General features: G+C 47.8%; 1 protein-coding gene across 2 annotated transcripts in view; it reads right to left on the bottom strand.

Moving 5' to 3' along the window:
* Positions 1-27,946, bottom strand: part of LOC122558816 (plexin-A1-like) — a 588,446-nt gene that overhangs the window by 334,413 nt on the left and 226,087 nt on the right. For both annotated transcript variants that reach the window (XM_087994072.1, XM_087994073.1), the window contains exons 4-7: positions 22,962-23,102; positions 13,291-13,391; positions 2,109-2,232; positions 119-272 (exon numbers count right to left, since the gene is read on the bottom strand). In XM_087994072.1, the coding sequence (XP_087850198.1) occupies positions 119-272; positions 2,109-2,232; positions 13,291-13,391; positions 22,962-23,102 (520 nt within the window). The remainder of the gene's footprint in view (positions 1-118; positions 273-2,108; positions 2,233-13,290; positions 13,392-22,961; positions 23,103-27,946) is intronic.

Raw genomic sequence — 27,946 nt, 5'->3', positions numbered from 1 at the left:
GCTTGTTGCAGGGGGGAGGGGAGCAGGCGTAAATTCGAAAACAGAGACACACTAGAGTAGCCTGACAAAGCTACAGGCTGCTCAGTAACACGGGACACTCCAAACATGGCACACTTACCCTGGCCTCTCGTGATCGGGACAATTTCTCTGGTGGAGGGAGACCGACAATAGATCCTGCCATCCATTATCCGAGCCTCAGTCTCAGTGAAATTCTCAAAGGAACAGTTCACTCCTGTGGACAGGTCGGGGACATTGCGGGTTTGTAAAACCAACTGGAGAGAGAGAGAGAGAACAAATCCTTCAGAACATGAATATTCCAACACAGAGCACAGCATGACTACTACGAGCAGAAATCAGAAAATTGCACCACGACTGCCTTCCTGAGCAATGACCTTTCACTTCTCCCATTTTCACCTGCACCTACGCGATCTGGTTAGAATGGGGGTTACAGCTCCCTCACTTGGTTTCCAATTCTGGTTTATGGCAGCTCCAATCCAACAACAGGCCTGAAACTCAACAGCCAAACAAACCTGCTTGATCAGCACCCCATCCACCACCTCCAAACGTCAATCTCTTCACTAAAGGATAACGAGAAGCTGCTGTATGTGTATCTTGTGTGTGGATCCTCCAACAGCACCTTCCAAACCCATAACCACTTCCATCTAGATGGGCAAGGGAAACAGATACATGGGAACACCACCCCCTGCAAGTTCCCCTCCATCACCATCCTGACTTGGAAACATATCACCGTTCCTTCACTGTTGCTGGGTCAAAATCCTGGAATTCCCTCCTTAAGGATATTGTGGGTCAACCCACAGCAGTTCAAGAAGGCAGCCCACCCCCACCTTCTCAAGGGGCAATTAGGGACGGGCAATAAATGCTGACCCAGCCAGTGAAACCAACATCCCATGAATGAATTATTTTAGAATTTAAAAATAAGCAAGTGACTTTCCCTAACCCCCCTTCTCCTTCTCTTTGTCTCCCACCAATGCTCCAAACTCTCCCTCCTGCTCTGCCTGTCCTTCTCTCCCCCTCTCAGACCTTTAGCCAGAAAACCCAGTCAGGAGCTCCTCTGTAAAGACAATGATGTTGACAATGATCAGGTGCCAAACTCACATTCAATTCAGATCAGCAATGTCGTAAACTAAGCTTGCTCACAAAATTAAAAACACCATTGGGATGCTTGCCCATTTTAATTCAACACATGCACAGTCACTCACACACAGTCACGTACAGTGTCACATACACACATACAGTCACACACACACAGGCATACATGCACACACAGACACACACATGCATAGTCACACCCACATGTACACAAGTACATACATACGCACACCATCTCACACACGCAGAAGCGTACACGCAGTCATTAACACACAGACATACACACAGTTACACACACAGTCTCACATACACACAGGCCTACACACAGACACACACAGTCTCTCTCTCTCTCTCTCTCTCACACACACAGAATTACACACACAGACACACACACGTGCTCACAGTCTCACATACGTATACATATAGGCAAACACACAGTCACACACACAATGTGCACACAATCTCACACACACACACAGTACACAATCTTTCTCTCAGACACACATGCAAACACAGTCACACGTATATACTCGCACAGTATGTACACACACACACACACATACAGTCACACACATATGTAGACATGTACACACCCACACACAGGCACATACAGTCACACATACATACACACATACACAGTCATACATGCACAGTCTTACGTGCACACACAGACATATGCATACAGGCACACGTGCACACACAGACACACATGCACACAGACACACACACACAAGCATGCAGACACAATCACACACACAGACACATACATACATAGACACAATCACACACAGACACATACATACACAGACACACACACACATACAGTCACACACACAGGCAGCCACACACACACATACACAGGCAGACACACCCACACACACACATACAGACACACACACTCACACACACATACAGTCTCCCTCTGTCTCACACACACACAGACACACACACACATACACAGATAGACACACACACACACAAAATCTAATGTCACTCACCAGAACCTGGGACATGGTGACCGAGATATTCCTGGGCTGGACGCTCAGTTGGACACACTGTCGAAGGTTCGAGGCAAAACGTTGATACTCATTGGCTCGATCACACCTGTCCTTCCGAGAACATCTAAAGCAATACCAAGTTTAATAAAGTCACCATCTGTCCTCAATGTCAAATGCTCCAAACTGCCAGGACATTTTTTATTCATGTTGATTTATTCTCAGGATGGTGGCCATCACCATGAAGGTCAGAATTTTGTGCCCATTCGTACAAAGGTACACAAAAAAAAGGTCGACCTTTACCCACCTGTCACTCTCACCCAGGATCTCTCCTCACAGTGAGAGAAGTGAGGGCACAGCAGCTACATTTGTTGATGGCATACTGAGAGGTCAGAAACTATGTTGTGAAGAAGACACGAGGAGTCTGCAAAAGGATATAGACAGATAGGTTGGGAGAGTGGGCTTAAATCTGGCAGATAAAGGAAAAGATGAATTGTTCAATTTGGCAGGAAAAATGAAAAAGCAAAATATTACTTAAACAGAGAACAACTGTGGAAGGTGCAGAGAGATCTAGATATTTTCGATGTGGAGGTGCGGTGTTGGGGAGTGGACAAAGTCAGAAGTCACATGACACCAGGTTATAGCCCAACAGGCTTATTTGAAATCACAAGCTTTTGGAATGCTGCCCTTTCATCATCTGAGGAAGGAGCAGTGCTCCAAAAGCTTGCGATTTCAAAAAAACCAGTTGGACCATAACCTGCTGTTGCGTGACTTCTGGATACTTTAGTTCACCTGTCACAAAGCATTAGACTGCAGGCCCAGCACTTATTCAAGAAGGTTAATGGGACCCAAGTCTTTGTTAAAATTTGTTAACTTAAATCTGGGAATGACATGTTTCAGTTCTACGCGACATTGGTTGATCGATATCTCAAATACTGGGTGCGATTCTGGTCTCCCTATTTACAGAAAGAAGTAAATGCACTGGAGGTGGTTCAGAGGAGGTTTACCAGATTGATACCCCGGAGTGAGTGGGTTGTGTTATGACGATACAATGGACAGATTTGTTTCCATTGGAGTTTAGAAAACTGACAGGAGTTGACTTGATTGAAGTGCATAAGATCCAGAATGGTCTTGACAAGGTGACTGTGGAAAGGATGTTTCCTCTTATGGGTGTGTCCAGAACAAGAGGCTACAGTCCTAAAATTGGGGGTCCCTCTTTTCAGACTGACCCTCTCTCAGAGATTTGAGTGACTTGGGAACTCCCTGCCTCAGAAGATGGCGGAGGTGGGGTCATTGAGTATTTTGATGACAGATGTAATTGGATAGATTGTTGTGAGGAGGTAGATGTGAACGCGGAATTCAAGACACAAACATATTGACCACAATCTGATTGAATGGGGGGCTAGACTCAAGTGGACAGAGTGGTCTACTCCTCCTTCACCTGGTTGTAAATTGCAACATTGTTCATTAGAATCATAGAATCCCTACAGTAAAAGTGCAGGCCATTCAGCCCATCGAATCCACACAGACCCTCCAAAAAGCATCTCACCCAGACTCACCTCCTACCCTACCTCTGTAGCCGTGCATTTCCCACGGCTAATTCACCCTAACCTGCACACTCTACAGCAATTCAGCATGGTGAATCCGCCTCATCTTTACATCTTTGTGATTGTGGGAGGAAACCCACGCAGACACGAGGAGAATGTGCAAAACACCACGCAGACAGTTGCCCAAGGCTGGAATCAAACCCTGGTCCCTGGTCCCGTGAGGCAGCAGTGCTAACCACTGAGCCACCGTGTCACCACATCTTTCTTTTCTCTTTGTCACTTAAAAGCCAAATTCGGCCCCTATTGAGTCACCACTCTGAGTTATTTCATGCCACCCTTACCACGGTAGTACAATAGCTCAGTGGTTAGCACTGCTGCCTCATAGCACCTGGGGGCTCAAGTTCAAGCCCACCCTCGGGCGACTGTCTGTGTGGAGTTTGTCCATTCTCCCCATGTCTGTGCGGGTTTGCTCCAGTTTCCTCCCATAGTCCAAAGATGTGTAGGTTAGGATGGATTGGCCATGCTAAGTAGGAACATGCAGGTTGGATGGGTTAGCCATGGGAAATGCAGGGTTAGGCTTGAGGACTAGGTCTGAGATGCATGCCATTCAGAGGGTTGGTGCAGGCACAATGGGCCAAATGGCCTCCTTCTGCACAATGGGGAATCTGTGACCTTCAATTGCACTGAGAAATTTCTCCTCAGATGCATCTGCTAAGCTTTTTTTTTGACAAAGTCTCGATGAAGGTTGGCCCTTGAAGAGGTTGGGGCAACGTTAAGTGGTACCTGATTGAACAACCCAAGACAGGGCCAGCACTGTATTCGAAATCTATTAGATTTCAGATTACATCATTTGTCAGATTGTCAGCACTTCTATTGTGAACAAATTCAGCCCGAGGCTCCTTTCAATAAAACATTCAGGAATTATTAAATAAAATGTTTACGGAGACTAGACGTGGTGTTTGCCACAGCAGTTGCCACAGTAAAGACCGGGTATTATATCCCATGATTAAGAACTGTGGTCCTCATTCGCAAGAGGGAGATTCAAGGGGGGAATGTAAGGGATTTCTTTGAAAAATGGATCTGAGGAGGTTTGTGTCGGACAAAAGGTAAGCTTGAAGGTACGGAAGATGTCAGGGGAAGTACTGAGTGTGTTGTTGTGTAGGTACAGGAGAAGGTCCCTCAGCCCTGGGAGCTTGTTCTGCCAGTCCACTAGGCTCCAAGTGGCTGAAACCAAACCTAGAGGAAACCCACACAGACACGGTGTCTTGAATTTTGCTGAAGGAGGGACAATGATACCAAAGCTTTGTGTCTTGGAATCCATCAGGAAAATAGTAAAGGGATCAAGGGTTATGGGGAGAAGGCAGGAGAATGGACTGGACGAACATATAAGCCATTATCAAATGGCAGAGCAGAATGGTCTAATCCTGCTTCTATTTCTTATATAAAGAACAAAGAACAAAGAACACAGAAGATTTACAGCCCAGGAACAGGCCCTTCGGCCCTCCAAGCCTGAGCTGATCCAAGTTTACTGTCTAAACTTATCACCCAATTCCTAAGCATCTGTATCCCTCTGCTCCTCACCTACTCATGCATCTGTCCAGATGCATCTAAAATGAATCTACCGCACCTGCCTCGACCATCTTTACTGGCAACGCCTTCCAGACACCCACCACCCTAGAATCATACAGCATGGAAATAGACCCTTCGGTCCAACCAGCCCATGCTGAACATAATCCCAAATTTAACTCATCCCACCTGCCTGCTCTTGGCCCACATTCCTCTAAGCCTGCCCTTTTTGTGTACTTATCTGAGTGTCTTTTAAATGTTGCAGCTGTGCCCACATCCACCACTTCCTCAGGAAGTTCATTCCACACACGAACCACCCTCTGTGCAAAATAGTTGCCCCTCACGTCTTTTTTAAATCTCTCACCTCAAACATTTGCCTCCGAGACTTGAAATCCCTCACCCTACAGAAAAGACACCCACCATTCACCCTATCTATACCCCTCATTATTTATAAACTTCTATAGGGTCGCCTCTCAACCTCCTATGCACCAGTAAAAATGACACAGTCTATCCAAACTTTCTTTCAAGCTCATGTCTTATGAAACATAGGAATGCTCCCCTCTACAATGTTGTGATGCCTTGGAATTTGGCATTCTTGCACCTACCCTGATGAGTGCAAGATGAGAAGATTCAGCAGCGTGCAATTCTAGTCTCCTTCCTATCGGAAAAATGTTGTGAAACTTGAAATGGTTCTGAAAAGATTTACAAGGATGTTGCCAGGGTTGGAGGTTTTGAGCTACAGGGAGAGGTTGAATAGGTTGAGGCTGTTTTCCCTGGAGCGTTGGAGTTTTGTAAAATCATCCCTGGGGTGGGGGAGTCCAGAACTAGAGGGCATAGTTTTAGGAGAAATTGAGGTCTGCAATGCTGAAGATCAGAGTCGAGAGTGTGGTGCTGGAAAAGCTCAGCAGGTCAAGCAGCATTCGAGGAGCAGGAGAATTGACGTTTCAGGCCAGAGCCCTTCATCAGGAATAGGTTGAGAGCATAGGTTTAGGGTGAGAGGGGAAAGATATAAAAGAGACCGAAGGGGCAACTTTTTCATGCAGATGGAATGAGCTGCCAGAGGAAGTAGTGGAGGCTGGTACAATTATAACATTTAAAAGGCATCTGGATGGGCACATGAATAAGAAGGGTTTGGAGGGATATGGGCCGGGTGCTGGCAGGTGGGACCAGATTAGGTTGGGATATCTGGTCGGCATGGACGAGTTGGACTGAAGGGTCTGTTTCCGTGCTGTATACTTCTATGACTCTGGACCATCTCTCTCAGCAGAAAGACAGGATGGTCCTACAGAGAGCAATTGGGTAAACAGGGCTGGTATTTGTTAAGAGTTTTGAAGAATGAGGGGCTACCTCACTGAAACCTACAAAATGCTAAAAGGGAAAGACAGGGTAGGTCCAGGTAAGATGGTTCCCCTGGTTGGGGAGTCTAAAGCAAGTATCTGCTTTCTCTCCACAGATACTACCAGACCTGCTGAGCTTTCCCAATAATTTCTGTTTTGTTAAAATTAAGATGGTTGCCACTTAGGACTGAGATGGGGGTAAATTGGTTTTACTCAGAGGAAACTTATAGAATCCCACAGGGTCAGAAGTCACATGACACCTGTGACTTCACCTGTCGAAGGAGTAACGCTCCAAAAGCTTGTGATTTCAAACAAACCTGTTGGACTTTAACCTGGTGTCATGTGACTTCTGACCTTGTCCACACACCCAGTCCAACATCAAGGCTTATACGACAGGGCTGTGGAATCTCACTGCTGGCATATGTCTGAAGTAGAGGTTGATAGATTTGATTATCAACTACTCTGTCTTAGGGGGAGGAGATGGTGTGGTGATAATGTCACTGCACTGGTAAAGAGTAGTTAGTCTGTATACTCTGAGGCTCAAATCCCACCATTGCAAAATAAAGACTGAAATTTGCTTCACTAAATGCCCTTTAGGGAAGGGAACCATAGATTCCCTATCATGTGGAAACAGGACATTAGGCCCAACACCGACCCTCCAAAGTCCACCCAGACTCATTCCCCTTCCCTATTACTCTACATTTACCCCTGACTAATGCACCTAATCTACACATCCCTGAATACTGTGGACAATTTAGCATGGCCAATCCACCCAACCTGCAGATCGTTGCGCTGTGGGAGGAAACCCACACAGACACGTGGAGAAAGTGCAAACTCTACACAGTCACTTAAGGCTGGATTCAAACCCAGGTCCCTGGTGCTGTCAATGTGGATATTGAACCCATGACCTTGGCATTATTAGTATTAGGCTCTAACAATTAGAGCTAACCAACCAACACAATATCTGCCATCCTTACCCGGTCTGGCCTACATGACTCCAGTCCCACAGCAATGTATACGGAATTGACAGGTTTGATGAGCCATGCTTATAGTAAATGACGGAGTGGGCCGAATGGCCTACTCCAGCTAGGAGGTCACAGATAAACAGCAAAGTTCCCATTAAACCCCTGCCCCTCCCAAACCTCAGGATCAAGGAGACCTGACACACAAATGCCCTTTGACCCATCTCCAGCACTTGGACCAAATCAGTGACAATGGCCTCAGAGGAAATATCCTCCTGAGATTTCCAGCTCTGACGATAGTCTCACTGGTGAGTGCAATCCACTCTTCCCCCCTAACCAACGTGTATTAATTCCTTGTGATCTCCTGCATTGAAAATTCAATTTTCCAAACGTAAATCTAAATTGTGTTAGTGTTTCTATTCATGCGGCACTGAATAATTTATATTCAGCTGCTGTCTAACAAGACACAATCCTCTTTAAACCCAAGTCACTTGATGTTAAGCCACATCGGGCTCTGTACAGCTGTGGACGGAAGCAATATCATCTTGTGAAAACAGAGAAAATGATGGCACTTGAATAATTGATGTCCCAATTTAAATGATCACAGTTTAATATAAGGATCAAACTGCACCTTCACCACCATCCCAGTCTGCCTTACCCTATAGCCCCTTTGTGTAAGCACAGATAATTCTGAAGTAGATTATTGCAAGAGTATTAACAGAAGGATTTTCTTAACCATCATCGCAGAAATGAATCTCAAGATAATACTTCAAAGGGGATTCTCTTATTCAGTTCCGCACATTCATTATCCTCATTGAAGACCAGAATGGGAGGAGGCTATTCGGCCCACTGTCGTTACTCGCCCATTTCTCCATTTCTTCATGTACTTAACACCTCGTGTTGCCCCATCACTTAAAGCTCTTCTTTTCCATGAGGATTTTATCTTGTTTTAAACACCTCGATTAGTCTCACAACAGGACACTGCTTCCCAACAGTGAGAGGGAACGCGGCTGAGCAGGAGGGAGGGGGAGGGGGAAGGATAGTGGGGCAGGAGGGCGGAAGGGGCAAGAGGGAGGGAAAAGTGGGGAGATATATAGAGAGAGAGGCAGGAAGGAGAGAGAGTGAGAAGCAGGAATGAGAGGAAGAGGGTGGAAGGAAAGAGAGAGGAAGGAGAGAAAGAGAGAGGGAAGGGAGAAGGAAGAAAGAGAAAGGCAGGAAGGAGAGAAGAGGTAGTTGGGAAGGAGAGAGATGGACGGCGGGGGAGGGAGAGCAACTAGCAGGAGATAGAGAGGGGGGGGGCAAGGAAAAGAGGTGGAAGAGAAAGAGGGTGAGGGGTGGGAGAAAGGGAGAGAAACAGAGCAAACAACAGAGAGAGAGACAGCAAGAGAGAGAGGGTAGAGGAAACACAAGTTGACAATGACTTCCGAAAGAGGGAAGAGTTTGGTAATAACTCAGGATATACTTTGCTCCACTTAGTTACTCATGAAAGTGAGTTTGAAACCAATCTACAATGAACATGATTGTGCTCAGAGCTTGATTCCTTTCCTATGGAAAACGTTATCTGTGATTGCTCTTCCTGAGTTCCCTAATCTTCCAACTGGGGAAAGAGAATAGAATCCACCCTTGTCCTTTTTTTAGGAACTGTTTCCCAAATGAATCTGGTCCCTGGGTTTGATGGCCCTCTCTGACAATTCACTCCAGTGGGTCATCACATCATTGCCTCCTGCGGCCTGTGCTCAATGCTACCGTGCTGAATCCAGGCCCTCTTCAGTTTACTGTAATTAACAGTGCACTCTCAGGTTAAGCTTCTCTCTTCTGTTGAGTGTTTAACAAATCTCCTCCCCCTAACCGCTGCCCAAATATCACTGAGGTTTGTTTTTAAGCTGAGTCCTCAGAACCCACAAGTCTAACATCGAAGTTCTTTTCCCAAGACCTGGGATTGATGCTGAAGCTAATGGATTTGGTTAGAATGCAGGCACTTGCTAAGTGTTGCATTTCACCTTCAGTGTCCTGTTATGCTGTTAAACATGCAGTGCTAGCTGCTCAGTGCTGTGTCAGACTGTAGAAAGCTTTGGAGCTGAAATAGCATAGAGCAGCTAACGATCAAGGACTCAGCACTTGGCACCAACAACAAATGCCTGGCCCCAAAACCATTTGTTCCACCATGAGAACACATCCAGTTAGAGTCAGGGGGGTCTAAGGTAAATACAGGCACCCCACAGTTTGCAGGCTTCACTCTCAGGGAGGGACAACATGACCAGCTCTGTTCCCAAGCCCAGCTGAGGACCACACGTCAAGGGTCACTGTGTTCCCTCATGGGAACCCTCCTCTGTTGACTCCTCTCAGGAATTGCTGTCTGGTGAACACAGTTACAAGAGGCTGAGACTGGGAAACACCAGGGCTGGAGTCTGTCGGCCTAGTCAGCTCAGCTCTTGACCGAAGTTCCGAAGTTCCACTCTCGGGATGGTATGGTGCCTCAGTGATGGGCACTGCTGTCTCACAGCACCAGGGATCCTGTTTCAATCCCACCCTCAGTCGTGTGACTGAGTGGAGTTTGCACATTCTTCCCATGTCTGTGTGGGGTTTCCTCTGGGTGCTCCGGTTTCCTCCCACAGTCCAAAGATGTGCAGTTTAGGATGGATTGGCCATGTTAAATTGCCCCATAGTGTCCAAGGATGTGTAGGTTAGGATGGATTGGCCATGCTAAATTGCCCCATAGTGTCCAGGGATGTGCAGGTTAGGGTGGATTGGCCATGTTAAATTGCTCATAGTGTTCTGAGATGTGTAGGTTAGGGTGGATTGGCCATGCTAAATTGCCCCATAGCGTCCAGGGATGTGCAGATTAGGGTGAATTGGCCATGCTAAATTGCCCCATAGCGTCCAGGGATGTGCAGATTAGGGTGAATTGACCATGCTAAATTGCCCCATAGCGTCCAGGGATGTGCAGATTAGGGTGAATTGGCCATGCTAAATTGCCCCATAGCGTCCAGGGATGTGCAGATTAGGGTGAATTGGCCATGCTAAATTGCCCCATAGTGTCCAGGGATGTGTAGGTTAGGATGGATTGGCCGTGCTAAATTGCCCCATAGTGTCCAGGGATGTGTAGGTTAGGGTGGATTGGCCATGCTAAATTGCCCCATAGCGTCCAGGGATGTGCAGGTTAGGGTGGATTGGCCATGCTAAATTGCTCCATAGCGTCCAAGGATGTGCAGGTTAGGGTGGATTGGCCGTGCTAAATTGCCCCATAGTGTCCAGGGATGTGCAGATTGGCCATGCTAAATTGCTCCATAGTGTCCAGGGATGTGCAGGTTAGGGTGGATTGGCCGTGCTAAATTGCCTAGGCAAAAGTGAGTCTTGGAAGTGGGACTTCAACCAATAATTTGACAACCGACAACTTGAATCGACTGAGGTGAGCATCACACACTGAGATACAGCTGGGCTTCAATACTCTAGTGACAGGACAGTTTTGCGGGAGGTCCTAGAAAGCAGTTGGTATCCATAATCAAATAGCTCTTCAGGGGCCAGTACTCCATCGTCAGTCTCCCTTTATTTCCAAGTGCGTAGCCTTTGACAACAGCACTGCCTCTCACCGAGTCAAGCATTCAGGCCTCAAAATCCCTGACATTCTCCCTTTTATGTCAGCCAGGGCTCCCTGACTGGACCAGATCAACAGCCCCAATCAGGGAACTCATATTCTATGAGGTCCAGTTAACTGACCTGGTTACAATCTCCACACAGGGGAGATAAGACGGTCAGGGACAAATGGGAGCGGAGAAAAGTTACCATTCAAGGTGAGAAAAAAAATCCACACTTAATTAAACTTGATTTCCATTTCTGGCACAATTTAATATAAAATGCAGAAAGTTGCAGACTGTGCATATCAGAGCAATATATTTCAAATTGGTAAAATGCATCTGCAATGCCACTGATTAAGCTCTTCTGTAACAAGAGAAAAGTGTCCATTAACACTTTGCATTTTTATTTCGTCAGCAAAGAAAGACAAAAAAAAATGAGAAGATTAATGTCATTTCCATTTTCAAACATTTTGTACACCTCATCGATCGCAATAAGTGTCAGTGGTTGCCCTGTAGAGAGTGGCAAATGGGCGATAATCCAGCTTGCATAAGTCACGTCAACATAGGACAGAGGAGCTGGGTGAATCTCCTGTGTGCAGGAAGATCCCACACACTCCCTCACTCACCCGCAAACTAACATTCTGTCCCTTTCAGCAGGAAAAATAATAAAGAAGCATATTATCTAAACGGTGAGGGGTTGCTCGGAGATGCAGAGGGATCTGGGTGTTCTAGTACATGGATCACAAAAGGTTAGTGTGCAGATACAGCGAGTACTAAAGAAAGCTAATAAAATATTCTTGCTTATTGTAGGGAAAGTAGGGAGGTTGTGGAGGGTTTTGGTGAGACCACTGCTGGAATACTGAGTACAGTACTGGTCTCCTTATGTTAGGAAGGTTCAGACGTAGTCCAGAGAAGGTTTGTTGGATAATACGTGGAATGTATGAGTTATTGCATGTGGACAGGTTGGAAAAACTAGGCTTGTATCCACTGGAGCTTACAACAGGAAAAGGGGTTGGACAAACTAGGCTTGTATCCACTGGAGCTTACAACAGGAAAAGGTTAAATCATTGAAATATATCAGATCCCAGAAGGTGAATGTGGGGAGAAATTTATGGGAGTATCTAGAAATAAGAGCCACTTTTGGCACATTGGCAAGGCAGAGATGGGGAAATCATGCCCTAGTGACATTATCACCTGACTATTAATCCAGAAACACAGCTGATGGCCTGGGTTCAAATCCCACCATGATTGAATTTTAATTCAATAGAGAAAAAGAAAGTATCTGGAATTAAGAGATGAATGATGACCAGGAATCCATTGTGGACTGTCAGGAAGAAAACCCATCTGGGTCACTAATGTCCTTTAGGGAAGGAACTGCCACCCTTACCTGGTCTGGCCTACATGTGACTCTAGTAATGTGGTTGACTCTTAACTGTCCCCTGGGCAATTAGGGATGGGCAATAAGTGACGGCCTAGCCAGCGATGCCCTCATCCTGTGAGTGATTTTTTTTAAAAAGCGATGCAATGAAGAATTACCAGGGGTGCGTGGGAATGTTGATTGGACACTACCTTCAGATCAGACTCTCCCAAACTTACTTCTGGACACAAACTTCCTCTACCAGTCAGAATCCTAACATCACCTTCGACCTCCTCAGGGGTCAGGTCGGCACACGGCTGCTCTAACCACTCCTACAAACCATGTGACCACCGCTTCCACCAATACAGTAGACCATGTGACTGCCCTCCCCACCACCTCACCTCCCAGACCAGTCCTAACCTGTCCATCTTCCAACTCACATCTCCACTCCACCCTTCCCACTGACCAATCACAGTAACCCCCTACCTGCATCCATCTATCACCACCCCACCCACCCTCCCCCCAGCCCCACCCTCCTCCCTCTATTTACATCTGAGCTTCCCTCCCCCTCCCCAAACCTGATGAGGGGATTTGGCCTGTCCCTCAGATGCTGCCTGACCTGGCCATGCTTTTGCAGCTCGATATCTGTTGAGTCTGGCGTCCAGCATCTGCAGTCCTTACTGTCTCCACGTTATTGAATAGGGCAGTGGGCTCGATGGGCCATTGAATAACAGAAAAACAAAACTGTGGGAACTGACCGTTCGCTGTCTCCCACTCCTAGACAGCTTCCAAACCCGAGACGGCGTTAGTTGCAGGGGTTGACGAGAAGCAATCTACTTACACATTGTGCAGGACACACCAGCCGCAGTGTGGATCGTGGGAGCCCAGGCACAGCTCACAGCTCTCGTACTGCTCACAGCTCTCCACCGGCACCCTGCTCACCTGTCCGAGCAAGAAACACAACACCGTCAGCACAAAGACTGGTATCGCCACAACAAGGTCTCACATGGTCAAGGTTAGGACACCCTGTCACAGGGCAGACCAGCTCCCAAGGCACTGCACTGAGCAGGGCTACGGGATGTGGACGCTACAGTACCCTCTCCCATTCAACCACTCCGCCCCCCCCAACCCCACCACTCGACTGCCAAATTCCCAATCGGGTCTTCACATGATAGCTGGAATGGCAGATAAAGTCACAATGACTGTATTGAACAGTATCGCAGTCAATATAGTAAATGCCTGTTAATGCATAGATCAATTCAATAACTAACCTCGGCCCGATACTGAGATGTGGAGGAATTTCTTCAGCCAGAGTGTGCTGACTCTGTGGAACTCATTGCCACAGAGGGCTGTGGAGGTCTGTGGTTATTGAGTGCATTTAAGACAGCGATAGATAGGTTCTTGATTGGTAAGGGGGTTCAAGGGTTACAGGGAGAAGGCAGGAGAATGGGGTGGAGAAACAGATCAGCCATGATCAAATGGCAGAGCGGACTCGATGGGCTGAAGGGCCTAATTCTCCTCCTCGATCTGATGGTTTTATAGCCTAAACTATCAGTACATATAGTTTTAATCCAGGACCAAGCTGCATCATAATTTTATTCACTAGCTCCCCAGTCACTTCCACAATTATCTCCTTCCTTTTCTGGGAACACTATTTCCCCTCGAGCAACTGTCTGTGTGGAGTTTGCACGTTCTCCCCGTGTCTGTGTGGGTTTCCTCCAGGTGCTCTGGTATCCTCCCACAAAGATGTGCAGGTTAGGGTGGTTTGGCCCTGGGAAATGCAGGGTTACAGGGTTGGAGCGGGGAGGCGGGTCTGGGTGGGATATAGCATAGGAGGAGGCAATTAGCTCCTGCCAATTCCAATCAACCCACCCTTGGTGCTCCTTCTGGGCAGCTCTGGTCAATGTTTTGAAAGTTCCTACTGAACCTGTCTCTGTTGTCACTTCTCAAAATCACAAACAAATTCACTGCGACCACAAAATGAGTCCTTGTGTCCTCCCTTAACGTGCCTCTTCGAGACACTGACCTTGCAGCTACAGGGAGCATCCTCTCCTGCTTGACTTTGTGGGTGATTGTTCATCAAATCTTTGAACCTTCTCTCCTTTAAGGGAAAACAAATCACAGCTTCTCCCTCATGCCCCTAACAGTGTGCAGTCCAGGCACTGCACTAGGTGCCTGACTCTCTATCTAACTCGGCGATCCTTATCTGGAAATCATTAATTGACTCGGCAATAGACTCTTTCAGAATTACCATCGCTTACCCTGAGGGGCATGAAATTTCCTTTCAAAAACAGGCCCTTGTAACAGCGAGTGTTGGTGTCGGGTCCTGCTGTTTTATTATTGCTCATCCCTTGCAAATGACTGAACAACTTCAACAAGTAACCTCTGCAAGCCTGCCTTGCCTTTGCACGGCCGATTAACTTATGGCTGAGGGAAATTATTGGCACAAGGAGGGTTTGTTGGCGGTGACTTGTGCCAAGCTATAGGCTGGCAGCACAGAACTGGCACCGAACCCTGAGCTGTTGCCATGCCTCTGTGCCCCCATTCCAACCACTGCCACACACATCACCATAGCAAGCAGAAAGTTGGCAGGCACCATGCCGAAACCAGCCAGGACCGCGGGAGAGAAACTCCGCTCCTTTCTGATCCCCTTCCAGAGCCAATCGGTGTGTCTGCAGCTTTCACTCTCCCTGTGTTGCTCTTCAAGGTAAAGGGATCAGGGTGAAAAACATCACTCACACTGTCATCCTTACCTCTTGCCCCAAAGATGTAATGCCCTCAGTTTCTGGAATGAGGGATCAGTGAGGGTCCTGCTCCTCCCATTCGCTACCCAGTGACCTCCATTGGAAGGCACGAACAGGAACAAGTGAGGTTGTGATGCTGTCACAGTTGACTGCACCATTGAGAAGACCCTCTCACAGTCTTATCATAGAATCCCTACAGTGTGGAAACAGACCCTTCAGCCCAACAAGTCCACACTGGCCCTCCAAAACGTATCCCACCCAGAACCATTCCCCTACCCTATTACTCTACATTTCCCCCTGACTAATGCACCTAACCTACACATTCCAGAATGCTATGGACAATTTAGCATGGCCAATTCACCCAAGTCTGCACATCCCTGGATCGTGGGAGGAAACCAGAGAACCCAGAGGAAACTCACGCAGACAATGTGCAAATTCCACGCAGACAGTCACCCAAGGTGGGAATCGAACCTGGGTCTGTGAGGCAGCATTGCTAACCACTGTACCACCAGACTCAATACCATAAGGCAACTGTCAAGCTGGAAGAGTGACGATCTGCTCGCCTGACAATCCCGCAAGAATCCTGCTCCTCCATCATTTCATTCATCCCTTCCCAAGAATCCCCTTAAACAGGGAATGCTCAGTACTACATGATAGACCTGGTCCCTTCCTCCAGTCGTGGGGAACACCCAGCACTGCGAGTCCATCTGGTCTTCCGATGTTATTGGGAAAGCTCATTTTCCTTCATGTTCATAGAATCCCAACAGCGTGGAAACGAGTCATTCGGCCCAACAAGTCCAGGCCAACACTCTGAGGAGCATCCCATCCTATCCCAGCAACCCTGCACTCTCATGACCAATCCACCCTAACCTGCCCATCTTTGGACTGTGGCAGGAAACCGGAGTACCTGGAGGAAACCCACGCAGACACGGGGAGAATGTGCAAACACCACACAGACAATTGCCCTAGGGTGAAATTGAACCCGGGTCCCTGGCACCATGAGGCAGCAGCGCTAACCACTGAGCCACCGTGCCACCCGTTAAGTTACATTTTTGTCTTGGCAAGTCCCACTATTTTTCCGGTGTCATATCGTGCCCCCATTGGGCTGTGCTTTGCCCTTTCAGATCCGGCCTCTCTGTTTCAGCAATATTTTTCCTCTCTAGTTCCCTGCAAACTAATTTGAGGATTGCTGCCACTAAACCTAACCAACCTGCTCGGAGATGTGGTGACAGATCTCTGCACCAGATAGGACCTGAACTCAGATCTCCTGGTCTGGAGATAGGGACACTGCCACTGCACCAGAGAATCAGGCAAAAAAGAATACACAATGTTGTCCATGAGGACAATAAGGTAGTGTGTTAGAGTTCACCACTTTCTCATCCCACTTCTTGAACACACGCCCCAACAAAGTTCAACAACAGCTTCTCCCCCACTGTTACTGGACTGCTGAATGGACCTCTCCAATTTCAAATAATGCTGATCCTGCTTTGTGCACTTCCTGTGCAATGTGACCCTGTAGGCCTCGCTCTGGGCTGGTATGGTGGCTAATGGTGGTTAGCACTGCTGCCTCACAGCAGCAGGGTCCCAGGTTCAATTCCGGCCTTGGGCGACTGTCTGTGTGGAGTTTGCACATTCTCACCGTGTCTGTGTTGGTTTCCTCCCACAGTCCAAAGATGTGCAGGTTAGGGTGGATTGGCCAGGTGTATTAGTCAGGGGTAAATGTAGGGGAATGGGTCTGAGTGAGTTGCTCTTCAGAGGGTCAGCGTGGACGTGTTGGGCTGAAGGGCTTGTTTCCCTACTGGAGGGAATCTAATCTGTCTCAGCATCCTGTGATCTGTATGTCCTTGCTTGCCCTGATTTGCCTCGCAAAGCAAAGATTTTTGCTGTACTTAGGCACATGCGACCGCAAAAAATCAAATCTGCCCTGATTTCACCTCATCAAAAATTCCTTCATACATTTAAGGGCAGTAATTCAGGGTCATTTGATTAATATTTTAAATGAATTAATTAATTTTTAAAAAGTGGATTTTTCACTAATAATTAAGCCTTGTTAATCACACTGCATCAATCCACATGGGGTTTCCTGATTTATATTCCTCATTAAACTTTGACTAGGCTAATGGTTGGGGATCATGGATGTGAATCCCACCAAGGGCAGCTGGCAATATTTGAACTTAGTGACAACAAATCTGGAATTGGAAGTGAGCCTCAGTAACAGCGACCATTAAACAATCATCAATTGGCGTAAAAATCCTCTTACATTTGCAAAAGTCCTCTCGGGAGGGAAATCTGCCCCCCTTACCTGGTCTGACCTGCATGTGACTCCAGACCCACAGCAATGTGGTTGACTCTTAACTGCTCTCTGCAATGAGTTGGGAAGCCACGAAAGTTCAAGGTTTAATCAGAGTGGGCAGCAACTGATAGCACATCACCAAGAAAACAAATATTGAAAATGTGTCTTCAAATAAACCGATACACAGCAGATCTGCTTGGTGTGGTGTTACACAGTACAGGATTTAAACATTTAAAAGATGGTCATGAAGGATTCCGTGCCCAAAGGAACAAATGTTGTTATTGATATTTTCTAATCTACCTGTTCACAGCAGATGGGACTTGAAACTGGTTCAGCTAGCTCCGAGGGAGGAACACTACCACTGCATTGAAACTGGGTCATCTGGCCCAGTGATAGGGACACTATCACTGCACTTGAAACTGGGTCAGCTAGTTCAGAGGTAGGGAAACCACCACAGCACTTGAAACTGGGTCAGCTAGTTCAGAGGGAGGAACACTACCACTGCACTTGAAACTGGATCACCTGGATAAGAGGAATGGACAATACCACTGCAATTGAAACTGGATCATCTGGATCAGAGGAAGGGACACTGCCACTGCACTTCAAACTGGGTCACCTGGATCAGAGGAATGGACACTGCCACTGCCACTGCACTTGAAACGACATCACCTGGCTCAGAGGAAGAGACACCACCACTGCACTTGAAACTGGATCACCTGGATCAGAGGAAAGTACACTACCACGGCACTTGAGATTGGCTCACCTGGCTCAGTGGGAGGGACACTACCACTGCATTTGAAACTGTGACATCTGACTCAGAGGGAGGGACACTACCATTGCACTTGAAACTGGCTCACCTGGCTCAGTGGGAGGGACACTACCACTGCACCACAAGAGTCCAAAGACACATGAATGAATTCAATGAGTGAAAACGAATGGGATCATATTGGATTGTCTGAGACACAGAAGCCTTTTAACCTGCACAATAGTGTTTCTGTAATGTAGTGGTTATCACGTTTCCCTCACAGGCAAAAGGTCCCTGTCTGACACTGGGTAGAAACAACGGTACAGCCTCATTATCTGGGTAAGGTACATTGTCCCCACCGATTTAGGGCAGCACGATGGCTCAGTGGTTAGTACTGCTGCTTCTAAGCACCAGGGACCCGGGTTCAATTCCAGCCTTGGGCGACTGACTGTGTGAAGTTTGCACATTCTCCCTGTGTCTGCGTGGGTTTCCTCTGGGTGCTCCGGTTTCCTCCCACAGTCCAAAGACGTGCAGCTTGGCCGTGCTAAGTTGCCCCGCTGAGTGTAGGCTAGGTGGATTAACCATAGGAAATGCAGTGTGACGGAGGTAGGGTAGGGTGACTGGGTCTGGGTGGGATGCTCTTTGAAGGGTTGGTGTGGACACGATGGGGCTGTGGGGATCCTAATAGCAGACCAGAAGTTGATTTGTGACTCCTTGGTTCCGCCAGCTCGAAGTGATGAAGCCTGACTTACACCAATGTAACTGAGAAGCAACCCAATGCGATCAACCTGTTTGCCCAGAGGATCTGCAAGCCTTGCTGTTCCATTATAACCGACCCGCCCCCCACTCCCCGCATCCCCTCTCCCACAGACAAAAATCCCTCATTTCCCTCGGCAGCTCAGCTGCCCGTCACACTCAGCCAGAAGGCAGTGCGTGAGAATCTAAGTCAGCTTGCTATCCTGCTGACTAACTCGGGGCTGGAGCTACCTTCATCAATCAAACACTTCAATCAGGGCCATTTAAAACAGGTAGCAGTTTCAACAGACAGATGTTCAGTGTCAGAGAGTGGCGAATAGTGCTTGGATTGGGAAGAATACTATCCTAACCTTCAGCCGCCTGTGTGTAAAGAGAGAGGGAGGAAGATTTATGGAACTTGTAAAAGACATTTAAAAAGAAGCAGCAAAATATCTTGGGCACTAATCAAATATTTTATTTTGATATAAAATCAGCAGCCAGACAGTTTAATATGCTAACAAAACGCTGCTGTTAACTCACTGTAGTGCTCTGAAGCAGACCTCAATCCTTAAAGCAGTGGAGTGATTTCAGAAGCAGTATATTCGAGCACAAGTTTGTTTTCCTGTGACGAGTATTGTATAATGGGCAGTGACGGTGCTACCTCACAGCAACCAAACTAAACTTCAATAAATAACATAAATTTATATGGAGCCTTTAACAGGACAGTTATTGGGCTGCGTGGGGAAATACTGAGATCAATTCACCAAAGGTTAGGTCAAGATACTGAGTGTTAAATAACATTCTGAAAGGATGAGGGGGTAATTGTGAACAGGTGCGGTGAGGTTTAAGGGAATTCCTGAATTTTATGTCCAAGAAGTGCCAATTATGTGGAGAAATTCCAGAGGAGGACTAGGAGGCTCACTGACCTAAGGGGCAACTTTTTCACACAGAGGGTGGTACGTGTATGGAATGAGCTGCCAGAGGAAGTGGTGGAGGCTGGGACAATTGCAACATTTAAAAGGCATTTGGATGGGTATATGAATGGGAAGGGTTTGGAGGGATATGGGCTGGGCGCTGGCAGGTAGGACTAGATTGGGTTGGGATATCTGGTCGGCGTGGACAGGTTGGACCAAAGGGTCTGTTTCCATGCTGTACATCTCTATGACTCTATGACTCAATGACTCCTCCCTTCATTACCCTGCACCTTGTTCCTTTTCATAAAACAAACATGCACTTGGATAATCTCGAGTGAATCTGCCTCCACTACAGCCTCAGTCCCTGCACTCCACATGCTGGCCACTCACTCAGTGCACAAGTCTCATGTCACCTCCTTTTACCAGCTGCCTCTTGCTCCTTATGGTGACATTTCTCCCTGACCACTCTATTCGGAAGCTCACGATTTCAAACTCCTCAAACACATCTCCTCTCAGATGTGTCTTCCCCGGGGAAAACAGTCCGAACTTTGCGAATCTGTCCTGATTACTGAAGTTCCTCATTCATGGAACCATTTTCATTAACCTCTTCTGCACTCTCTCCAACACATCTACTCCCTTCCCAGAGCGCAGTGCCCAGAACTGTACCCAATACTCCAGTTCAAACTGAGCTAGTGTCTTACACAATTTCAACATACCCCTTTGACCTGCTCATCCACACCCCTATTAATAAAGTCCAGAATATGGGAATCTTCAGTAAAATGAAAATTGAGGATATGCAAGATATCAGAATCAGAAAAGTGTGACAATCTCAAAGGGACATGTGACAAGGTCGTAGAGGGATTTGAAAACAATCATGAAGATATTGAAATTGAAACACTGCTCAAGTAGGAGCCAATGCAGGTCATCAAGATCGGGGGAGGGGGGCTGGTGGTGATGGTGAACAGGACTCGGGGAGGGTAAGGAGATAAACAAGTCTTTTGGATTACCACAGGTTTATGCATCTCCAGACATGCCAAAGGCTTCATTACTTCACAGCTAGATGAAGGAAGTTACAATACTTTTCTTCAAACTCTTGTGGTAGTGCCCCTACCTCTGGTCCAGGAAGCCTGGGTTCAAGTGCTACCTGCCCTAGGAGGTGTTACAATAACATAACTGAATTGGTTCATTAGAAAAACCTGGAGATCAATAACTCATTCCCACGACCCGTTGGCTCAATAACCCTCAGTGAGTTTCCTCATTGCAGCTTCATGCCATTAATCTATTCAGAGTTTCCCTGTACATTGCCTCTATCAGTTTTCAGCCTGTAACCTAGTCTGGGATATCTGTTGTCTTATTACAAGCAGTGCTAGACTATTTGATTAAATTCCAACATGTAATTCATTCCCAGGTATCCGTTATACTGGATGTAATTCCAATTCCAAATCCCAATTTGATTCCAGGCTGCAATTCAAGCCTAGATAGCCGGTAGTCTATGTACTGACCTCCCCATAACTGGAGAGGTGGTGGTATAGTGATAATGCCACTTGACTCGTAATTCAGAACATTGGATGAATGCCCTGAGGACAGAGGTTTGAACCTCACCATCCGAAATGGTGAAGTGGGAACTCAATCAAAGTCTGGAATTAAAAACAGACGTTACTCAAATGGCAACTATGTTGACTGCTGTGTAACACCATCCACTCGCTAATATCCTCATGTTGCTGGCCTACATGGGACTCCAGATCCAGCAATGCAGTTGACTCTTAGCTGCTCACTGTAATGGGTCAGCCAGTTTAAGGGAAACGAGAGTTTTCTACGAGGGCAATTGTGTCTCAGAAACTTGACTGAGTCTTTTTGAGGGAGTAACCAAAAAGATTGTTGAGGGCAGAGCTGTAAACATTGTTTATGTGGACATTAATGAAGTCTCTGACAAAGTTCTGCATGACAGACGACTTAGTGAAGTTAGATCATGTGGGATTATGGCTTGAGATTGGCAACAAATGCCAGCCAGGTCAGTGGTGGTCACATCTCACACAAGGACAAAAGAAATAAAAGGGACTAGTCCAGTCCATACCCATCTCTGAGGAATTTCTTGAACTGAGAATCGCTGCCTCAGAGATTGATACTTCAGCAAGTGCCTCAATTCCCGACTTTTTCCGACAACAGAATGTCGGCAGCTCTTTGGAGTTTTGTCTTCAGTTAGGATTTGAGACGAGAAATCCAGCATCAGGATCCGCTCCTCCCTAAACATGGTCAACTGGAACTGTACACCCCCATCCCACCCTGCACCCCCACTCCCACCCATCTCTAATCCCACCCTTCCCAAATCCAAACCCTTCCCACTCCCACCTAGACTCACACCCACCCATCCCAACTCCCATCCATCCCCGCTCCCACTCTTCCCAAATCCTACCCTTCCCAAATCCCACCTCTCCCCACTCCCATTCTTCCCAAATCCTACCCCTCCCAATTCTCACCTCTCCCCACTCCCACTCTTCCCAAATCCTACCTCTCCCAATTCCCACTTCTCCCCACTCCCACCCATTCCCAAATCCTACCCCTCCCAATTCCCACTTCTCCCCACTCCCACCCTTCTCACCTTCTACCTCTCCCCACTCTCACCCTTCCCAGATCCCACCCATTCCCCACTCCCACCTCTCCCCACTCCAACCCATCCCAACTCTCACCCTCCCAAATCTGACCCACCCCCATTCCCAAATCCCAACCCTTCCCAATTCCATCCATCCCCCATTCCTACCCATTCCCACTCCCACTGAGAAGGGTGTTTCAGGACTGTGGACAGCAGCCTCAGTTGAGATTCCAGCCAGTCTGGTTATTTGATCAGTGAGTGCCCCCCGCCCCGTACCATTGGTTCAGGAGTGTATACCCCCAACTCTGAGCTCTCTGAATACAATGCAGCAAGGCCTTGCTGGCAAAGTGTACATGGCTGTGGCACACAAACACACGCCCCACAATCTCCCCGTCACTGTACAGTCCAGACATGAAGCATTAGCAGGTGCTGTGATACTGCCTGAGTGAAACTCACTCGAAACAGTTCTGGTGAGAAATGGTTTCACTTACCCGTTTGTCGCTCATGGCGTAGATGTACTGGAAATCAGGGCTGAACACCAAATCCCGGAGGATGGGGCTCCCTTCAGTAATCGTTACGTTTTCATACAGCATTGGACCTGAGGGGCCAGGGCTGACAGAATCGACCAGAATCTGTTAAAAAAAAAAACAAGCACAAAGGGACCGTCAGTGGCATGAAATAGTTTTAAGTCTTCCTTACAGTGACATTCCCATCCCTCCCTGGCTAAACACATTCAATGACAGATGCAGTGCATGCTGAGACAAGAGTAGAGAGATCAGGACAGGGCTATGTGAGGTCTACATACTGCCCATAAAATTAAAACAAGAGGAATAAATATTAAAGAGGGACTGAAAACGAATCACCCATTTCTACATTCTCCAGTGAGTTCCTATTGAGTTAAATAATCCACTTATCATCATTAAATCAACTTTTGAGTCTTTATAACTAAGTTGAACGTGACATGTTTGAGAACTAATGGGATAAGGAGTTGGGAATTTATTCACTCGACTGCCAGTCGACCACAGAATACTTAGATTCAATTTTTCAATTGAACTGACATTATTATACTGGGTTGCATTTGGCAGTAATTTAATCCCCAATAATCTCAAATATAATCAAGCAACACACAATACCCCTGTACCGAGGAGCCAGGCTCAGTATACTTCACACTCAGTCGTTGTTGGCAGCTGCCCAAGTCGCAGCCACATACAGTGACTGGTCACCTACTGAAGCAGTTACATTGCCCAGAAGGGGTCAAGGAAGCTATGCCCCTCATTGTTTACCCCATAATACACACATACACACACACACACACACACACCTCTCTAATTCCCAGTTGGCAACAGACTCAGAAATGATACAGTGCCAGGGAGGCTTAGGAAACCCCTCTAGCCTTCCACTGTTACTTCGAGTGGATGTGAACAATCCCGTGGTCAAATGACAGCATGCAGGTCCTCCCTAGCCTCCCGGTCAATATTCATCCTGACCCAACATTATTATCACTCTGTAATGTGAGTTGATGTCACTGGGTTTGAGTTTGAGATAACAGTCAAGATTAGAGTGGTGCCTGAAAAGCACAGCAGGTCAGGCAGCATCCGCGGAGCAGGAAAATCGACGTTTTGGGCAAAAGCCCTTCACCATTCCTGATGAAAGGTTTTTGCCCGAAACATGGATTTTCCTGCTCTTTGGATGCTGCCTGACCTGCTGTGCTTTTCCAACACCACTCTAGTCTTGACTCTAATCTCCAGCATCTGTAGAACCCACTTCCACCTAGTTGAGTTTGAGATGCCCTGGTAGAGGAGAAGACAATATCAGGGTCTTCAGGCTTAAACTTTACAGTAATATAATTTACTGCACAAAAATGCAAAGTACTGTTAGATGTAGTAGTTGTTGGTACATCAAGCTCTGATCTCATAGTTAAGGTAGAGAAGGCGGAATCTGTCTTCTGAACCTGTTCAGACCAATGCACTCTCTGTGTGCCTTCCAAAGGGTTCCAATGCCATGTGTCGAGAGTGACTCTGATCTCCAGCATCTGCAGTCCTCAATTTCTCTAGTGCCATGCGGTCTGGTGCGCAGTGTTCCAACTCCACCCACACTGTTGGTATTTATACCCAGTGATATGCAGTTCTGGGACATCATCGCAAGTTTGCTCCAGTGTCCGAATGCCCCAACACAAATTTCATGTTTTTTAATTCACAAAAACAGAGTACATTTGTGCCACTTTCTGCTTATTATCTTTCCTCCCGCAATGAAAGCCAGACAGGGTGAGAGAGGGATAGAGGTCAGGGGATAGAGAGAGCGACATACAGAGTGAGAGAGAGAGACAAATGCATAGCAAGTGAGGAACTGACAAAGGGCTAGTGAGATACAAATAGACAGAGTAGGATATGAGTGGAATCTACGAAGGCTTTTCATTTCAGTCTAAGCCACTGAGTACAGCCAATGATCACCTCTGAGGGGAGCGAGAGGGGGACGGTAGAATGCAAAGGGAATGGGAGGAGTGAGAGAGAGGGGTATGACAGAGTGTAATGGGATTGGGAGCAAGGGAAGGTAGAAATTGGAGAGAACGGGGAGCATAAGGAGCTGCAGCATTGCGAAGCAGAGAGAGAGAATGAGGTTGATGACGATAGAGAAGGGGAGTAGAGGGTGAGAGAAAGAGATTGAGGGCGAGAGAGAGAGGGAACAGAGGGTGCGAGAGTGAGGGGACACGGTGAGGGAGAAGGAGGACACAGGGTGAGGGAGGAAGGGGACACGGTGAGGGAGAAGGAGGACACAGGGTGAGGGAGGAAGGGGACACAGGGTGGGGGAGGAAGGGGACACAGGGGGAGGGAGAAGGAGGACACAGGATGAGGGAGGAAGGGGACACGGTGAGGGAGAAGGAGGACACAGGGTGAGGGAGGAAGGGGACACAGGGTGGGGGAGGAAGGGGACACAGGGTGAGGGAGAAAGGGGACACGGTGAGGGAGAAGGAGGACACAGAGTGAGGGAGGAAGGGGACACAGGGTGGGGGAGAAAGGGGATATGAGGTGAGGGAGGAAGGGAACACAGGGTGGGGGAGGAAGGGGACACAGGGTGAGGGAGAAAGGGGACACAGGGTGGGGGAGGAAGGGGATATGAGGTGAGGGAGGAAGGGGACACAGGGTGAGGGAGGAAGGGGACACAGGGTGGGGGAGGAAGGGGACACAGGGTGGGGGAGGAAGGGGACACACGGTGGGGGAGGAAGGGGACACGGGGCAAGGGAGGAAGGGGACACCGGGCGAGGGAGGAAGGGGACACGTGGTGGGGGAGGAAGGGAACACGGGGCGAGGGAGGACGGGAACACGGGGCGAGGGAGGAAGGAGACACGGGGCGAGGGAGGAAGGAGACACGGGGCGAGGGAGGAAGGGGACATGGGGTGGGGGAGGAAGGAAATGCAGGGTGGGGGAAGAAGGGGTCACAGGGTGGGGGAGGACGGGAACACGGGGCGAGGGAGGAAGGGGACACGGGGCGAGGGAGGAAGGGGACACGGGGCGAGGGAGGAAGGGGACACAGGGTGGGGGAGAAAGGGGACACGGGGTGGGGTGAAGAAGGGGACACGGGGTGGGGGGAAGAAGGGGACACGGGGTGGGGGAGGAAGGGGACACAGGGTGGGGGAGGAAGGGGACACGGGGTGGGGGGAAGAAGGGGACACGGGGTGGGGGGAAGAAGGGGACACGGGGTGGGGGAGGAAGGGGACACAGGGTGGGGGAAGAAGGGGACACGGGGTGGGGGGAGGAAGGGGACACGGGGTGGGGGGAAGAAGGGGACACGGGGTGGGGGGAGGAAGGGGACACGGGGCGAGGGAGGAAGGGGACACGGGGCGAGGGAGGAAGGGGACACGGGGCGAGGGAGGAAGGTGGTATAGGATGAAGTTTGGTTGGGCACAGGGTGAGGGAGAAATTAAAGATGAGGAGTAGGTCATGTGAATGGGTGTGAAAAAGAGAAGGGTGAGGGAGACCTTTGTTTAAATTTATCAAATTGCGAGAAAATTTGCTCGCTGGAATCACATGACTCCAACCTGCAGACAGAGCGCAGAGGGTTCGTGATGGAAAAGATCTATGTTCAAAATACCAGAATGCTGGGGTTTGCTGGTGCGGGGGGAGGGGGGGATTCTCTCCCTGTTACCAGCCAGATGGTAATAAATTCAACAGCCTTTTCTGTTCTTTGGACAGAACATGCAGTATTATTTTCAATTCTTATCTGGGGAGATTGATGATCTGACTATGGCTGGCAGCTTCACCTCCAGCAGGTTAGTACACAGCCAACCTTCAAAGTTATTGACTTATCTACGAAGACCAGGCATTAAGGCATCTCCCAATTAACTCTTTGCATCTTTGAACAGTGAACCGAGGGAAAGAAATATTTAAATTAAAAAGAGCCATATTGTGACAGTTACCATGACAATGGATTAAGCTGAAATGCAGATCTTATTACTTTTCCCCCTTAGAGTCATAGAACACGGAAACAGACCCTTCGGTCCAACTCGTCCATGCCAACCAGATATCCTAAATCTAGTCCCAATGGCCAGCATTTGGCCCATATCCCTCCAAACCTTTCCCATTCATGTATCCATCTAGATGCCTTTTAAATGTTGTAATTGTACCAGCCTCCACCACTTCCTCTGGCAGCTCATTCCATACACGCACCACCCTCTGTGAGAAAAAGTTGCCCCTTAGCTCTCTTTTAAATCTTTCCCCTCTCAGCTTAAAAAGACATCTGTCTATTTATCCTATCCAAGATCATCATGATTTTATAAACCTCTATAAGGCCACCCCTTAGCCTCAACACTCCAGGGAAAACAGTCCTAGCCTATTCAGCCTCTCCCTGTAGCTCAAACCCTCCAACCCTGGCAACATCCTTGTAAATTCTTTTTGCACCCTGTCAAAACAGATCGAAGAAAGAACTTGCATTTATATAGTGCCTTTCACCACCTCCAGACTCCCTTAGAGCTTTCACAAACTGTAGTCATAGGGTTGCGATGTAGAAAATGCAACAGGTATTGCTGTGTTCTTGTTGTAATTGTACAGGGTCCTGGTGAGACCAATCACATCCAGTTCTGGTCTCTGCATCTGAGGAAGGATGCTCTAGCGATGGAGGGAGTGTAGTGAAGGTTTACCCGGCTGATTCCTGGGATGGCAGGACTGATGTATCAGGAAGGATTGAATCGGTTAGGATTACATTCACTGGAGTTTCAAAGAATGAGGGGGAATCTCATAGAAACCTCTAAAATTCCAACAGGAATAGACAGGTGTGGTACCAGAAGGATTAACCTAATGGTGGGGAAGTCTAGAACTAGGGGTCATAGATTAAGGGGAAGGGGTAAATCTTCTCAGACTGCGATGAGGAGAAATATTTTCACCCAGTGATGAGTCTGAGGAATTCACTACCACAGAAAGCAGTTGAGGCCAAAACATTATCAAGAAGGGGGTAGATTTAGCTGCTGTGGCTAAGGGGATCT

The sequence above is a fragment of the Chiloscyllium plagiosum genome, unplaced genomic scaffold (assembly GCF_037043375.1).
Source record: "Chiloscyllium plagiosum isolate Xiang-an unplaced genomic scaffold, Cpla_swu_hap1 HiC_scaffold_14, whole genome shotgun sequence".
Classification (NCBI taxonomy): domain Eukaryota; kingdom Metazoa; phylum Chordata; class Chondrichthyes; order Orectolobiformes; family Hemiscylliidae; genus Chiloscyllium; species Chiloscyllium plagiosum.
Note: the sequence above shows the minus strand (reverse complement) of the source record. Positions and strands in the feature narration are given on the sequence as shown.